This window comes from Haematobia irritans, chromosome 3 (genome assembly GCF_050003625.1).
Source record: "Haematobia irritans isolate KBUSLIRL chromosome 3, ASM5000362v1, whole genome shotgun sequence".
NCBI lineage: Eukaryota > Metazoa > Arthropoda > Insecta > Diptera > Muscidae > Haematobia > Haematobia irritans.
Genome location: NC_134399.1, coordinates 118551004 through 118568188, shown reverse-complemented (window position 1 = coordinate 118568188; position 17185 = coordinate 118551004). Strand labels below are relative to the sequence as shown.

The 17185-nt window shown below is 32.0% G+C and overlaps 2 protein-coding genes across 4 annotated transcripts in view; one reads left to right on the top strand and one right to left on the bottom strand.

The window, feature by feature from the left end:
• The window catches only part of LOC142228747 (uncharacterized), a 650828-nt gene that overhangs the window by 454783 nt on the left and 178860 nt on the right, over positions 1 to 17185 (bottom strand). The gene's annotated exons all lie outside the window — the stretch shown is intronic.
• LOC142231156 (uncharacterized) lies at positions 13873 to 14175 on the top strand. The gene has a single exon (XM_075301774.1). It carries the CDS (start codon positions 13873 to 13875, stop codon positions 14173 to 14175), a length of 303 nt encoding a protein of 100 aa, XP_075157889.1.

The window sequence follows — 17185 nt, the reverse complement described above, 5'->3', positions numbered from 1 at the left end:
CTTAGAGCAATACTTCATGGCGTTCGCGCATTCCTTCATCTTTTGGCCCGTCCTTCCAGATTTTATGCAGAGACCAATTCCCCTCCGGTATGGTTCTTTGCAATCCCATTGGAACTTCAGGAACTTCACTACTTGTTATTTGCCATGGGGTTACCACTACGCAAGCCCGGCATGTGATCTGTTCCCTTGCCCTCGTACTTAGAGCAATACTTCATGGCATTCGTGCATTCCTTCATCTTTTGGCCCGTCCTTCCAGATTTTATGCAGAGACCAATTCCTTTCCGGTATTGTCCTTTGCAATCCCATTGGAACTTCACTACTTGTTATTTGCCATGGGGTTAGAACTACGCGAGTCCGGCATGTGATCTGTTGCTTTGCCCTCGCACTTAGAGCAATACTTCATGGCGTTCGCGCATTCCTTCATCTTGTGGCCCGTCCTTCCAGATTTTATGCAAAGACCAATTCCTTTCCGGTATGGTTCTTTGCAGTCCCATTGGAATTTCAGGAACTTCACTACTTGTTATGAGCAGTTGGGTTACAGCTACAGGAGCCCGGCATGTGATCTGTTGCTTTGCCCTCGCACTTAGAGCAATACTTCATGGCGTTCGCGGATTTCCTCATCTTGTGGCCCGTCCTTCCAGATTTTATGCAGAGACCAATTCCCTTCGGGTATTGTCCTTTGCAGTCCCATTGGAATTTCAGCAACTTCACTACTTGTTATTTACCATAAGGTTACAGCTACGGGAGCGCGGCATGTGATCTGTTGCTTTGCCTTCGCACGTAGAGCATAACTTCATGGCGTTCGCGCATTTCCTCATCTTGGGGGCCGTCCTTCCAGATTTTATGCAGAGACCAATTCCCTTCGGGTATTGTCCTTTGAAGTCCCATTGGAACTTCAGCAACTTCACAACTTGTTATTTGCCATGGAGTTACCGCTTCGGAAGCCCGGCATGTGATCTGTTCCCTTGCCCTCGTACTTAGAGCAATACTTCATGGCATTCGTGCATTCCTTCATCTTTTGGCCCGTCCTTCCAGATTTTAAGCAGAGACCAATTCCTTCCGGTATTGTCCTTTGCAATCCCATTGGAACTTCAGGAACTTCACTACTTGTTATTTGCCATGGGGTTACAACTACGCGAGCCCGACATGTGCTCTGTTGATTTGCCCTCGCACTTAGAGCAATACTTCATGGCGTTCGCGCATTGCTTCATCTTGTGGCCCGTCTTTCTTTTTAGATTTTATGCAGAGACCAATTCCCTTCGGGTATTGTCCTTTGCAGTCCCATTGGAACTTCAGCAACTTCACTACTTGTTATTTGCCATGGAGTTACAGCTTCGGAAGCCCGGCATGTGATCTGTTCCCTTGCCCTCGTACTTAGAGCAATACTTCATGACATTCGCGCATTCCTTCATCTTTTGGCCCGTCCTTCCAGATTTTATGCAGAGACCAATTCCCCTCCGGTATGGTTCTTTGCAATCCCATTGGAACTTCAGGAACTTCACTACTTGTTATTTGCCATGGGGTTACCACTACGCAAGCCCGGCATGTGATCTATTGCTTTGCCCTCGCACTTAGAGCAATACTTCATGGCGTTCGCGCATTCCTTCATCTTGTGGCCCGTCCTTCCAGGTTTTATGCAGAGACCAATTCCCTTTCGATATGGTCCTATGCAGTCCAATTTCAAAGCAAGGGAAACAGCGACGTCCTCTTTGTACTTCATACGACAGTTGGTTCATCCTTCTTTGTTAATTTAATTTGTTTTTTTTTTTAATTTAATAGAAATATTAATTGTATTAATTCAGATTTTTTGTGAATGTGTTTTCTTTAAAACGCCTTCAAAGCGAGACTTCTTGCTCGTATATACTGATTGTATTTTACATTATTAAAAACATACAACTTCCATTATAGTTCTCCTATCAATGGGTTGTTTCACCTATAATTTCCGGAAAATTGAACTAAACTCAAAAGTATCAGCGACACCGTTTGTATATTTTATGAACATTGTATTCCTTTTATTTTTCCATGTCGCTATAAGTCTATGAGAAACGGTAGAAACCTTTGTCTCATCATGTCCCTAGCAAGTGTTCGGCATAAATGTTGGATATGGAACATGTCTTTCGTCTTTTTGACTTGGTTAGGCCTTTGTCCTATTGGCTTTTTGTGTCTATCAGTGGAATAAAAAAGCAAGAAAGAAACACATCATCATTGTCATATAGAAAGAAGGCACATGAACTCCTGAAACCAAAGGCTGAGAGAGATAGAGCGGAGCAAATGGTAGAGCGAATAAATATGGCCTGAAAATGGAAATAAGGACATGTGTCACCGGTAGGTAACATGTGTCGTTTTTGTCCCACATATATTGTACAAGAAGACCATAGTTGAACATGACAAGGGTCAGGTGGCAGTACGAAGGGATATCATGCCAAAGGGACTATTGAAGGGCGGTGACAATGTTATCAAATATTTCAAGCAATCTCACTCTTTTAGTGAATGAATGCATGAATAATGACATGCTCTGGCGTTTGTACGTTGGCTCTGTCGGTTGGGTCGGTTGTTTGGTTTGCTTATAGTCTGAAATGTTTTAGTTTAATTGCTTATACATAAAAATGCTTTTAGAAAATATGGTTGGTTTTTATAGGACTCCTTTATGAGGTGTTTCTACATGACATTTTAAGTTGATTGCGATTGTGGGTGGGATGGTTGCTTTTGACCATTTAACTAAGATTAGATCAATTGAATCATGGTCTAGTGAATACATAGCTTGGTGACCAAATAAATTAAAGTAATTAACTTTCAGTTTACTGAACATTAAGAATTTTCCAGAATTATTTGAAATAACTATTGGAGAAGCTTATAAACTCTCCGCCATAAGGTTGAAGGTTCGGGTGCTATTCAGGAAAATCTTCGATAAGTTATAGAATGACAAGAACAAATTTCAGACATACCAGTTTATGGGTCAAAATATAATTCAGATATTAAAAATTGACATTTACTGTCGTAGTAGTACCACATTTTTTCGACATTTACTGTCGTCATACTACTACTACTATTTCATGATATTAATACAAAAAATAATTCGGCATATAATAAATGGTACAATTTTGTAAGTTTTAGTAACTTTTTAGTACGTAAATGTACGAATTACGAAAAATCCTATTTCGTATATTTATCTCTCAAGGACTTTTATAAATTCAAATTTCAATGTGCTGCCTTATTTCGATGTGTATGTGCTATGATGCCCCAGTTGAGGTTTTGGAACTTCAGAATCGATGAGAAAAGATATTAATGACAAAAAATTTTTGATTTCTTGTACTTTTAGACCATGAACAACAGAGCCAAACTCTTCAACTCTCGGGTTCATCAAAAGCTGGTCATGTAATTAAGCCGTTTCTTTAAATTATCGTCAATAGCATTAGATCTGATTATGTCATTCATTCAGTTTATATTGGAGGTGAGAACTTTAGCTGTACATAAGGGTCCGCTATTATTCATCTTATATGCCAACGATTTCCCCCTACATTGGCAAACTATCATGTCTGCGGATGACGTCCAGATTTTTTTCAAAATTTTATTTTTATAGAAAATTTTTTTCAAAACTTTATTTTTATAGAAAATTTTGTGAAAATTTTAATTCTATAGAAGATTTTATTTCTATAAAAAATTTTGTCAAAATTTTATTTCTATGGAAAATTTTGTCAAAATTTTATTTCCATAGAAAATGTTGTCAAAATTTTATTTTATAGAAAATTTTATTTCTATAGAAAATTTTGACAAAATTTAATTTCTATAAAAAAAAATTTGTCAAAATTTTATTTTATAGAAAATTTTGTCAAAATTTTATTTCTACAGAAAATTTTGTCAAAATTTTTTTCTATAGAAAATTTTGTCAAAATTTTATTTCTGTAGAAAATTTTGTCAAAATTTTATTTCTGTAGAAAATTTTTTCAAAATTTTATTTCTATAGAAAATGTTGTCAAAATTTTATTTCTATAGAAAATGTTGCCAAAATTTCAGATCTATCGAAAATTTTGTCAACATTTTATATTCTATAGAAAATTTTGTCAAAATTTTAATTCTATAGAAAATTTTGTCAAAATTTTATTTATATAGAGAATTTTGTCAAAATTTTATTTCTATAGAAAATTTTGTCAAAATTTTATTTCTATCGAAAATTTTGTCAAAATTGTGCTTCTATAAAAATGTTTGTCAAAATTTTATTTCTATAGAAAATATTGTCAACATTTTATTTTTATAGAAAACTTTCAGAACATTTTTTCAAAATTTTATTTGTATAGAAAATTTTGTCAAAATTTTATTTCTATAGAAATTTTTTATCAAAATTTTATTTCCATAGAAAATTTTTCAAAATTTCATTTCTGTAGAAAATTTTGTCAAAATTTCAGTTCTATAGAAAAATTTTTCAAAATTTTATTTCTATAGAAAATTTTGTGAAACTATTATTTCTATAGAAAATTTTGTCAAAATTTTATTTGTATAGAAAATTTTGTGAAAATTTTATTTCTATAGAAAATTTTGTCTTTATTTTTATAGAAAATTTTGTGAAAATTTTAATTCTATAGAAGATTTTATTTCTATAAAAAAATTTTGTCAAAATTTTATTTCTATGGAAAATTTTGTCAAAATTTTATTTCCATAGAAAATGTTGTCAAAATTTTATTTTATAGAAAATTTTATTTCTATAGAAAATTTTGTCAAAATTTTATTTCTATAAAAAATTTTGTCAAAATTTTATTTCTGTAGAAAATTTTTTCAAAATTTTATTTCTATAGAAAATGTTGTCAAAATTTTATTTCTATAGAAAATTTTGCCAAAATTTCAGATCTATCGAAAATTTTGTCAACATTTTATATTCTATAGAAAATTTTGTCAAAATTTTAATTCTATAGAAAATTTTGTCAAAATTTTATTTATATAGAGAATTTTGTCAAAATTTTATTTCTATAGAAAATTTTGTCAAAATTTTATTTCTATCGAAAATTTTGTCAAAATGGTGCTTCTATAAAAATGTTTGTCAAAATTTTATTTCTATAGAAAATATTGTCAAAATTTTATTTTTATAGAAAACTTTGTCAAAATTTTATTGCTACAGAAAATTTTTTCAAAATTTTATTTCTATAGAAATTTTTTATCAAAATTTTATTTCCATAGAAAATTTTTCAAAATTTTATTTCCATAGAAAATTTTTCAAAATTTCATTTCTGTAGAAAATTTTGTCAAAATTTCAGTTCTATAGAAAATGTTGTCAAAATTTTATTTTATAGAAAATTTTGTCAAAATTTTATTTCTATAGAAAATTTTGTCAAAAATTTATTTGTATAGAAAATTTTGTGAAAATTTTATTTCTATAAAAAATTTTGTCAAAATTTTATTCCTATAGAAAATTTTGTCAAAATTTTATTTCTATAGAAAATTTTGTCAAAATTTTATTTGTATAGAAAATATTGTCAAAATTTTAATTCTATGGAAAATTTTGTCAACATTTCAGTTCTATAGAAAATTTTCTCAAAATTTAATTTCTATAGAAAATTTTCTCAAAATTTCAGTTCTATAGAAAATTTTCTCAAAATTTCAGTTCTATAGAAAATTTTGTTAAAATTTTATTTCTATAGAAAATTTTATCATAATGTTATTTCTATAAAAATTTTATCAAAAATTTATTTCTGAGTAAAATTTTGTCACAATTTTACTTCTATAGAAAATTTTGTCAAAATTTTACTTCTATAAAAAAATTGTCAAAATTTTATTTCTATAGAAAACTGCACTCAAATCGATGATTTGACAGTGGCATAGGAAAAGAGATATGTTTGTACGAATTTATTTCGGCATAAGCCGGCTATCATGCAAAACCTTTTTTCGGAAGGTTCAAGTATGGTTCATTGTTCCTGCCTGAATTTATTCTGATAATTGGTTGATAGTTTTGCTGCAAGTAGAGGATGCTGATGCGGAATGTGGTAATTCCGAAACGTGCGTCCATCCAACCATCTTGCACTCTATAGGGCTTTGCCCAAATAAATTTGACAAACATTCTTTTCCTCTGTTGGTTAAGCTACACTTGTAGTTTAGTCAATGTATGGTTTCAAGCTGAAATAAAAAAACAACAACAATGATTAAAGAACAAAACCAACAATAACAAAACAAAACGAATAAAAAATAAAATTGTATTTCTATAGAAAATGTTCTCAAAATCTCAGTTTTATAGATAATTTTTTCAAAATTTTATTTCTATAGAAAATGTTGCCAAACTTTTATTTTTTTGTAGAAAATTTTGTCAACATTTTATTTCTATAAAAAATTTTGTCAAAATTTCAGTTCTATAGAAAATTTTGTCAAAATTTTATTTCTATAGAAAATTTTGTCAAAATTTTATTTCTATAGAAAATGCTGTCAAAATTTAATTTCTATAGAAAATTTCAGTTCTATAGAAAATGTTGTCAACATTTTATATCTATCGAATTTTTGTCAAAATTTCAGTTCTATATAAAGTTTTGTAAAAATTTTATTTCTATGGAAAATTTTGTCAAAATTTCAATTCTATAGAAAATTTTCTCAGAATGTTATTTTTATAAAAAATTTTTTCAAAATGCTATTTCTATAGAACATTTTGTCAAAATTTTATTTTTATAGAAATAAAATTTTGACAACATTTTCTATAAAAATAAAATGTTGCCAAAATTTTATTTCTATAGAAAATTTTGTCAAAATTTCAGTTCTATAGAAAATTTTGTCAAAATTTTATTTCTATAGAAAATTTTGTCAAAATTTTATTTCTATAGAAAATGTTGTCAAAATTTTATTTCTATAGAAATTTTTTATCAAAATTTTATTTCTATAGAAAATTTTTCAAAATTTCATTTCTGTAGAAAATTTTGTCAAAATTTCAGTTCTATAGAAAAATTTTTCAAAATTTTTTTATATAGAAAATTTTGTGAAACTATTATTTCTATAGAAAATTTTGTCAAAATTTCAATTCTGTAGAAAATTTTGTCAAAATTTTATTTCTATAGAAAATTTTGTCAAAATTTTATTTCTATAGAAAATTTTGTCAAAATTTTATTTCTATAGAAAATGTTGTCAAAATTTTACTTCTATAGAAAATTTTGCCAAAATTTCAGATCTATAGAAAATTTCGTCAACATTTTATATTCTATAGAAAATTTTGTCAAAATTTTATTTCCATAGAAAATTTTATCAAAATTTTATTTGTGTAGAAAATTTTGTCAAAACTTTATTTCTATAGAAAATTTTGTCAAAATTTTATTCCTATAGAAAATTTTGTCAAAATTTTATTCCTATAGAACATTTTGTCAAAATTTTATTTCTATAGAAAACTTTGCCAATATTTGATTTCTATATTTATTTTTATAGAAAATTTTGTGAAAATTTTATTTCTATAGAAAATTTTGTCAAAATTTTATTTTTATAGAAAATGTTGCCAAAATTTTATTTCTATAGAAAATTTTGTCAAAATTTCAGTTCTATAGAAAATTTTCTCAAAATGTTATTTCTATAGAAAATTTTCTCAGAATTTTATTTCTATAGCAAATTTTGTGAAACTATTATTTCTACAGAACATTTTGTCAAAATTTTATTTTTATATAAAATGTTGCCAAAATTTTATTTCTATAGAAAATTTTGTCAAAATTTCAGTTCTATAGAAAATTTTCTCAAAATTTTATTTCTATAGAAAATTTTCTCAGAATTTTATTTCTACAGCAAATTTTGTGAAACTATTATTTCTATAGAACATTTTGTCAAAATTTTATTCTATAGAAAATTTTGTCAAAATTTTATTCCTATAGAAAATTTTCTCAGAATTGTATTTCTATAGCAAATTTTGTGAAAATTTTATTTCTAAAGAAAATTTTGTCAAAATTTCAATTCTGTAGAAAATTTTGTCAAAATTTTATTTCTATAGAAAATTTTGTCAAATTTTATTTCTATAGAAAATTTTGACAAAATTTTATTTCCATAGAAAATTTTATCAAAATTTTATTTGTATAGAAAATTTTGTCAAAATTTTATTTGTATAGAAAATTTTGTCAAAACTTTATTTCCATAGAAAATTTTGTCAAAATTTTATTTCTATAGAAAATTTTGTCAAATTTTATTTCTCTAGAAAATTTTGTCAAAATTTTATTTCTATAGAAAATGTTGTCAAAATTTCAGTTCTATAGAAAATTTTATTTCTATAGAAAATTTTATTTCTAAAAAACAATTTGTCAATTTTTTTTATAGAAAATTTTGACAAAATTTTATTTCCATAGAAAATTTTATCAAAATTTTATTTGTATAGAAAATTTTGTCAAAATTTTATTTCTATAGAAAATTTTGTCAAAACTTTATTTCCATAGAAAATTTTGTCAAAATTTTATTTCTATAGAAAATTTTGTCAAATTTTATTTCTCTAGAAAATTTTGTCAAAATTTTATTTCTATAGAAAATGTTGTCAAAATTTCAGTTCTATAGAAAATTTTATTTCTAAAAAACAATTTGTCAATTTTTTTTTATAGAAAATTTTGTCAAAATTTTATTTCTATAGACAATTTTTTCAGAATTTTATTTCTATAGAAAATTTAGCCAAAATTTTATTTAAAAAAACTGAAAATTCCAACAAAATCCTGAAGAAATTTAAATTTTTATATGAAAAACTTATTTTCGTCATATCTCTTAAACTATGCGTCCTAGAGCGAAAAGGAGGTTAATTCATGACCTACCCCAAAAGATCGAAAATTCCATTCAAATCCTTAAAAACTTGAAATTTTTATGTGAAAAACTTGTTTTGCTCATATCTCCTAAACTGTGCGTTCTAGAGCGAAAAGGAGCGTAATGCATGACCACCCCCAAAAATTGAAAATTCCATCAAAATCCTGAAAAAAATCAAATTTTTATATGAAAAACTTGTTTTGCTCATATCTCCTAAACTATACGTCCTAGAGCGAAAAGGAGGTTAATTCATAACCTATCCCAAAAAATCGAAAATTCCATCCAAATCCTAAAAAAAATTAAATTTTTATATGAAAAACTTGTTTTGCTCATATTTCCTAAACTATGCGTCCTAGAGCGAAAAGGAGCTGAATTCATGACCACCCCAAAAAATCAAAAATTCCATCAAAATTCTGAAAAAAAAATTAAATTTTAAATGAAAAACTTGTTTTGCTCATATCTCCTAAACTATGCGTCCTAGAGCGAAAAGGAGCTTAATTCATGACCTACCCCAAAAAATCAAACTTTATGTGAAATATTTGTTTTGCTCATATCTCCTATACTATGCGTTCTAGAGCGGAAAGGAGCTTAATTCATGACCTCCCCAACAAATTTGAAAATTCCATCAAAACCCTGAAAAATTGAAATTTTTATATGAAAAACTTGTTTTGCTCATATCTCCTATTATAGAAATATTGGTCAAAATTTTATTTCTAAATTTTTTCAAAATTCTATAGAAAATTTTGTCAAAATTTTATTTTTATAAAAAATTTTCTCAAAATTTTATTTCTATAGAATATTTTGTCAAAATTTTATTTCTATTATTTCAATAATTTTGTCAAACTTTTATTTCTATTGAAAATTTTATTTCTATTTACGACCTTTACGAAATTTATCTTGAAATGAGCTACGAACTCGGTTGAATTCACCATACCATCGATGAACACTGGTCTTTGACTGACGAAGCTTCATCGCCAAATTTGAATTAAGTTCATCGATGCACTGTTGTTGAGTTAATCCATGTCAAAAGTAGTTAAAAATAATTATACTAAAATTATCATTTGGTAGATTGCAACACTAAATTTCCCAATCCTGCCAAATATAATGCAACCCTCGTATTTAAACCTAACTTAGCAGTATATGTTCACTTAAATCGGAATATTCACTACCATTTAAAAAAAAAGTTTGAATCTTGTCCATGTGTCTTCTAAATCAAATCAACCACACTATACATATATAGAAGCAAACAAGAGAAGCAACAAACTAATTTTAAATTCTAAAACTAAAACAATTTCTTTGTCCAAATAGCATAGTAAAAATCCTGACCTATGCCATAACAAAAGTAATTTACATTATCAATAAAAACAAAAATAAGAAAGCTAGAGAAAAGAAATAAAAACGGCACAAAGAACCCATTTTAAGGCAATGAACTCCACGAACTTTAAGGCAATGCCAAAAATTCTGTCAAAACTGCATATAATCAATGGGTGACGACTATGACCGTATAATGACAAAAGCCACACAAGAGTGTATGAGTGTTATAAAATTAAGGGATAACACTGAAATCATTGACACTAAACCCCCCACAAAAAAAATCCGAGATAAATGATAGCTTTCGACCCTCAAATCATTCAATGAAGAATGATGCGCCAAATAAACTGAAGGTTGAGACCTCATTTACACAGTTCACATGCTTTAACCAGAAAGTTATCTCAAACACACACAAACATATACTAGCAAATGTGTGAATAGGATCCACTTAAATGTCCTTCAAAGTATTTGTCTTAGTAGCACACACTAACAAACTCATAGACATCCGTACATAATTGGCTAAGAGTTTCACTTTGTTTGATTTGTAGTTCTATTCATCTTTTTTTATTATTGGACGTTCTTGAACCTTTATAAGAAAGTTCACAAAGAAAATATTTTATTAGATGACATAGAGCCAGTGTTGCCAGACGAATGTTACATTTTTGTGTCTGAGGACATTATTCAGAAGATAAGAGAATAGAGAGTACTAACATAGAGTCATACACAGGAAGCGACCGACTGCAAGGCGAACTTGTCACGACGAAGATAAATTCGCAAGACTTCCAGGAGATGGAACGTCAAGAGGCTCGAAAGGGATGAATTAATCTCTGAATTGGACAGGCAGTCGGAGGAGAATCTGAACAGACGAGAAGCAAGGCATTCCTAATAAGAAGCATAACACTGTTCGCAAGACTGTATACTATTGGAATACCGACATCGATGAATGCAGACGTAACTGTGTAAACACCAGGAAGAAATATACCCGGGCAAGACATAGGGGTCACGCAGAGACAGAACGCAATGCGAACAAGAAGGCTAAGAAACAAGTACAGGACAGTATAAGTAAGAGAAAAAGAGATAAATGGGAAGAGATAGGTTATGTTAGGTTATGTGGCAGCCCAATGTATCAGGCTCACTTAGACTATTCAGTCCATTGTGATACCACAGTGGGAAGAGATAAGATTAGATAAAAATTAATCCTTGGGGACTAGGATACCAACTACTTATGCACATAAGCGTAGGAAGGCCTCTGGGGAGGGGGCTTAGACCCCCCCAGAAAAATTTTAGCCCCCCCCCAGAATTGGAAACTCTATTTATGATTTTCCATTTTTCAATAAATGTCAATAGTTTTTTTTTTTAATTTTTAGAAAAATAAAACAAGTATATACAATTGCACAAAGTTCCGCTAATGACTTTCATGAACAATCGAATTACTTGGGTTGTGGTAGCAGTTACCGATGGCAATGTTTGAAGTCAGATATTTATGAAATAAAGCTGTGTGAACTTATGATTGATTTAGTTTAGTCAATTTAATTAAAAAAATAGTAATTGATATTAAAACATTCTTTCATAAATTAATATCTTAATAATGGTGCGAAAAAGCGTTGCCTAAAAAGTAGTGAAAATGTTCTTTTTGGGTCTAGAAGTGGTGCAAAATTGGCGGAGAAGCAATGAATGTAATATGAGCTTGTCATAGGACAAATGTTCACCGTTTCAACAGCCGTTGCAATGAATTTGCATCACTTCTTAAGGTGAGATCCGAATTCAGTGTTTTGAATGTGAATTAAAAAATTTTGTGATATTTTCCCAAATAAATAATTTTTATATTGTTTTTATGATTTTTAATGCATTCTGACGCTTGTTTGAAACGTTTTTCCTCGAATAATTTCGAAACATCGATTTTTCTATAATGGATTTAGCAGTTTTGTGGCAAAATTTGAATAATTTGTACCAATTTATTTATTCTTACTCTTTTTTTAAACTATTTGAAAAAAAAGAAAATAAAAAATTACACATTAAAATATGACAAAAAAAGTAAAAAATGAAGTAGTTAAAATAATTGAGGACATTTTTGGAAGTACTTTTAAAGTTGTGCCTTTAGAACAACTCACAATTTTCTTGCTGGGAAAAGTGTGGAACTACCTTTAGTTGCTTTATTATAAATTAATTGTCGAGTTATTTTGATGCCCAATTTTTTATTCAATTTTATGAAATAAAACATTAATTGAACCTATAAGTTCAGTCTATAAATTTTTAGCTGGGGGGGCTATAGCCCCCCCTAGGAAAATTGTCTAGCTACGCTAATGCTTATGCAAAAACTAGACACGAGAGAGGTCCTATGGTCAAGATGGACAAGAATGAGATCCAAAACATCATGAATATTTTATTCCCATGAGATGAGATCAGAGAAGACACAAATATCTCTGTCTTTACAACAGAGGAACTGCAAAATGCCGTCAAAAATACTCAGGGAAGGCACCTAGTCTCGACGGCATAAAGGGTGATACGGTCAAAATTTGGTCAAGGGAAAACGCGTGTAAATCGGTGAAATCGTTTATTTAAAAAATCAAATTAAATTTCTTTTTCAAGTTCAATTAGTATAAAATTCAGGAAAAATATTCAGTTAGGCTTTCGCTTTTCCAAATCCGAATTTCCGGGCCTCACGCTTGACACCTGCCATCAGATTTTGTACAGCCACCTTGTCCACCTTCTTCGCCGCAGAAAGCCAGTTTGCCTTGAACTGCTGCTCGTCCTTAGCAGTTTTTTTGGTCTTCTTTAGGTTCCGTTTGACAATAGCCCAGTATTTCTCAATTGGGCGGAGCTCTGGCGTGTTGGGAGGGTTCTTGTCCTTGGGAATCACCTGCACGTTGTTAGCGGCGTACCACTCCATTGCCTTTTTTTTACGTAATGGCAAGATGCCAAATCCGGCCAAAACAGTACGGAACAACCGTGTTTCTTCAGGAAAGTCAGCAGACGTTTATTCAAATACTCTTTCACGTAAGTTTCTTGGTTGACAGTCCCGGAAGCTATGAAAATGCTGCTTTTCAAGCCACAGGTACAGATGGCTTGCCAAACCAGATATTTCTTTGCGAACTTTGACAGTTTTATGTGCTTGAAAATATCTGCTACCTTTCCCCTTCCTTTTGCCGTATAAAACTCCTGTCCCGGAAGCTGCTTGTAGTCGGCTTTGACGTACGTTTCGTCGTCCATTACCACGCAGTCAAACTTCGTCAGCATCGTCGTGTACAGCCTCCGGGACCGCGCTTTGGCCGTCGTATTTTGTTTATCATCGCGATTTGTAAGTCGATAATCCGGCTCGTTTTTTGGCTCGATGCACGGTTGTAGACGATACACCCAGCTTATTTGCGGCATCTCGGAGAGAGAGGTTAGGGTTTCGCTTGAAACTACCGGCAACTCCCTTTGTCGTCTCAGCGGCTTCCGGTTTTCGATTTCCCCCCGATCCAGACTTCCTGGCTGTCGACAAACGTTCCCAAACACTTTAATTACATTTGTAACGGTTGATTTGGCAACTTTTAGCGATATTGCCAGCTTTGCGTGCGAGTAGCTCGGATGTTCGCGATGCGCGAGTACAATTTTGATACGCTGCTCTTCTTGCTTGGACGGCATTTTGACAACTGAAGAGTGAATTCCAAAATCAAAATAGGAGCAACATTCTACACACACACACACCTTCAAAATGAGGGGTGTTCAGGTTTTTTAAACGCAAAATTGAAAGAAATACGTCAAGTTTATATTGACCAAATTTTGACCGTATCACCCTTTATCAGCAGAGGTTCTTAAAGAGATAGCAACCAATCGACCCAAACCCTACTTGCTATGTATAACAGCAGCCTAATAGAAGGTATGTTCCCTAAAGTGCGAAGAGAACAAAGACTAGTTCTGATCAGCAGGGGCAACCAAGCATCGCCATCGTCGTACAAACCATTCTGCATGGTGGACACAGCTGGGAAACTATTCGAACGGCTCACCAAACCAAGACCTGGCAAGGTTATCAGGATCTGTCCGGGAAAGCATTTGGATTCAGATATGGAAAATCGAAGTATCAGATACCGTATAGGAGGCAGCACAGAGCTACCACGCTTCAAAATCTATAATTCTACTGGCGACGCCAAATATTAGGAACACTTTCAAAGGCCTAAAATGGACAAACGTAATATGTACCCTAGAGACGGTATTTCACATTCCTAAATATTTAACGGGAATATTGAAAGACTACTTTAAAGTCTTAAATTTTGATATATGACGCTATACAGGACCCACGAAGAATGGAGGTAACCCCAGGTGCCGCACAATCCTCGGACCGGACCGGATCTCTGGCATGCAACATACGACGAAATACTAAAGATATCCATGTCAGACGATACATTCCTTGTGGGCGACGTTGATGACATAATAGGTTGGCTGATAAGTCCCCGGTCTGACACATAGATGGCGTCGCTAGTATTAAATGCATATTATTTTTATATAGTATCAACCTTCAAATGATTCGTGTCAAAATTTGACGTCTGTAAGTCAATTAGTTTGTGAGATAGAGCGTCTTTTGTAAAGCAACTTTTGTTATTGTGAAAAAATTGAAAAAAAAAGGAATTTCGTGTTTTGATAAAATACTGTTTTCTGAAGGGAAAAAATACGGTGAAAGCAAAAACTTGACTTGATAATGAGTTTCCGGACTCTGCCCCAGGGAAATCAACAATAATTGATTGGTATGCAAAATTCAAGCGTGGTGAAATGAGCACGGAGGACGTTGAATGCAGTGGACGCCCGAAAGAGGTGGTTACCGACGAAAACATCAAAAAAATCCACAAAATGATTTTGAATGACCGTAAAATGAAGTTGATCGAGATAGCAGAGGCCTTAAAGATATGAAAGGAACGTGTTGGTCATATCATTCATCAATATTTGGATATGCGGAAGCTCTGTGCAAAATGGGTGCCGCGCGAGCTCACATTTGACCAAAAAACAACAACGTGTTGATGATTCTGAGCGGTGTTTGCAGCTGTTAACTCGTAATACACCCGAGTTTTTCCGAGTCGATATGTGACAATGGATGAAACATGGCGCCATCACTACACTCCTGAGTCCAATCGACAGTCGGCTGAGTGGACAGCGACCGGTGAACCGTCTCCGAAGCGTGGAAAGACACAAAAGTCCGCTGGCAAAATAATGGCCTCTGTTTTTTGGGATGCGCATGGAATAATTTTTATCGATTATCTTGAGAAGAGAAAAATCATCAACAGTGACTATTATATGGCGTTATTGGAGCGTTTGTAGGTCGAAATCGCGGCAAAACGGCCCCATATGAAGAAGAAAAAAGTGTTGTTCCACCAAGACAACGCACCGTGCCACAAGTCATTGAGAACGATGGCAAAAATTCATGAATTGGGCTTCGAATTGCTTCCCCACCCACCGTATTCTCCAGATCTGGCCCTCAGCGACTTTTTCTTGTTCTCAGACCTCAAAAGGATGCTCGCAGGAAAATTTTTGGCTGCAATGAAGAGGTGATCGCCGAAACTGAGGCTTATTTTGAGGCAAAACCGAAGGAGTACTACAAAAATGGTATCAAAAAATTGGAAGGTCGTTATAATTGTTGTATCGCTCTTGAAGGGAACTATGTTGAATAATAAAAACGAATTTTGACAAAAACAAGTAAGGAAAGTCTAAAGTCGGGCGGGGCCGACTATATTATACCCTGCACCACTTTGTAGATCTAAATTTTCGATACCATATCACATCCGTCAAATGTGTTGGGGGCTATATATAAAGGTTTGTCTCAAATACATACATTTAAATATCACTCGATCTGGACAGAATTTGATAGACTACTACAAATCTATAGACTCAAAATTTAAGTCGGCTAATGCACTAGGGTGGAACACAATATTAGTAAAAAAATATGTGAAGCATTTAAATCTGAAGCAATTTTAAGGAAACTTCGCAAAAGTTTATTTATGATTTATCGCTCGATATATATGTATTAGAAGTTTAGGAAAATTAGAGTCATTTTTACAACTTTTGGACTAAGCAGCGGCGATTTTACAAGGAAAATGTTGGTATTTTGACAATTTTTGTCGAAATCAGAAAAACATATATATGGGAGCTATATCTAAATCCGAACCGATTTCAACCAAATTTGGCACGCATAGCAACAATGCTAATTCTAGTCTCTGTGAAAAATTTCAACTAAATCGGAGTTATAAATTGGCCTCTGTGGTCATATGAGTGTACATCGGGCGAAAGCTATATATGGGAGATATATCTAAATCTGAACCGATTTCAACCAAATTTGGCACGCATAGCTATTGGCCTCTGTGGTCATATGAGTGTAAATCGGGCGAAAGCTATATATGGGAGATATATCTAAATCTGAACCGATTTTAACCAAATTTGGCACGCATAGCTACAATGCTAATTCTACTCCCTGTGCAAAATTTCAACTATATCGGAGCACAAAATTGGCCTCTGTGGTCATATGAGTGTAAATCAGGAGAAAGCTATATATATGGGAGATATATCCAAACCTGAACCAATTTCAACCAAATTTGGCACGCATAGTTACAATGCTAATTCTACTCCCTGTGAAAAATTTCAACTAAATCGGAGTTAAAAATTGGCCTCTGTGGTCATATGAGTGTAAATCGGGCGAAAGATATATGGGCAATATATCCAAATCTGAACCGATTTCAACCAAATTTGGCACACATAGCTACAATGCTAATTCTACTCCATATGCAAAATTTTAACTAAATCGGCGCAAAAAATTGGCCTCTGTGGGCAAATGAGTGTAATCGGGCGAAAGCTATATATGGGAGCTATATCTAAATCTGAACCGATTTAGCTGATATTTTGCAAGTTTTTCGAGACTCATAAAATATTCGAATGTACGGAATTTGAGGAAGATCGGTTGATATACACGCCAATTATGACCAGATCGGTGAAAAAAATATATGGCAGCTTTTGAGTCTTTGAGCCGAAACAGGACCCTATACCAAATTTTAGGACAATCGGACTAAAACTAAGAGCTGTACTTTGCACACAAAAATACATCAACAGACAGACAGACAGACGGACATCGCTAAATCGACTCAGAATTTAATTCTAATCCGATCCGTATACTAAAAGGATGGTCTAT

What these genes read in the sequence shown, in the direction of transcription:
- LOC142231156 (XM_075301774.1), top strand. Translation starts at nt 13,873, where the DNA reads ATGTATAACAGCAGCCTAATAGAAGGTATGTTCCCTAAAGTGCGAAGA.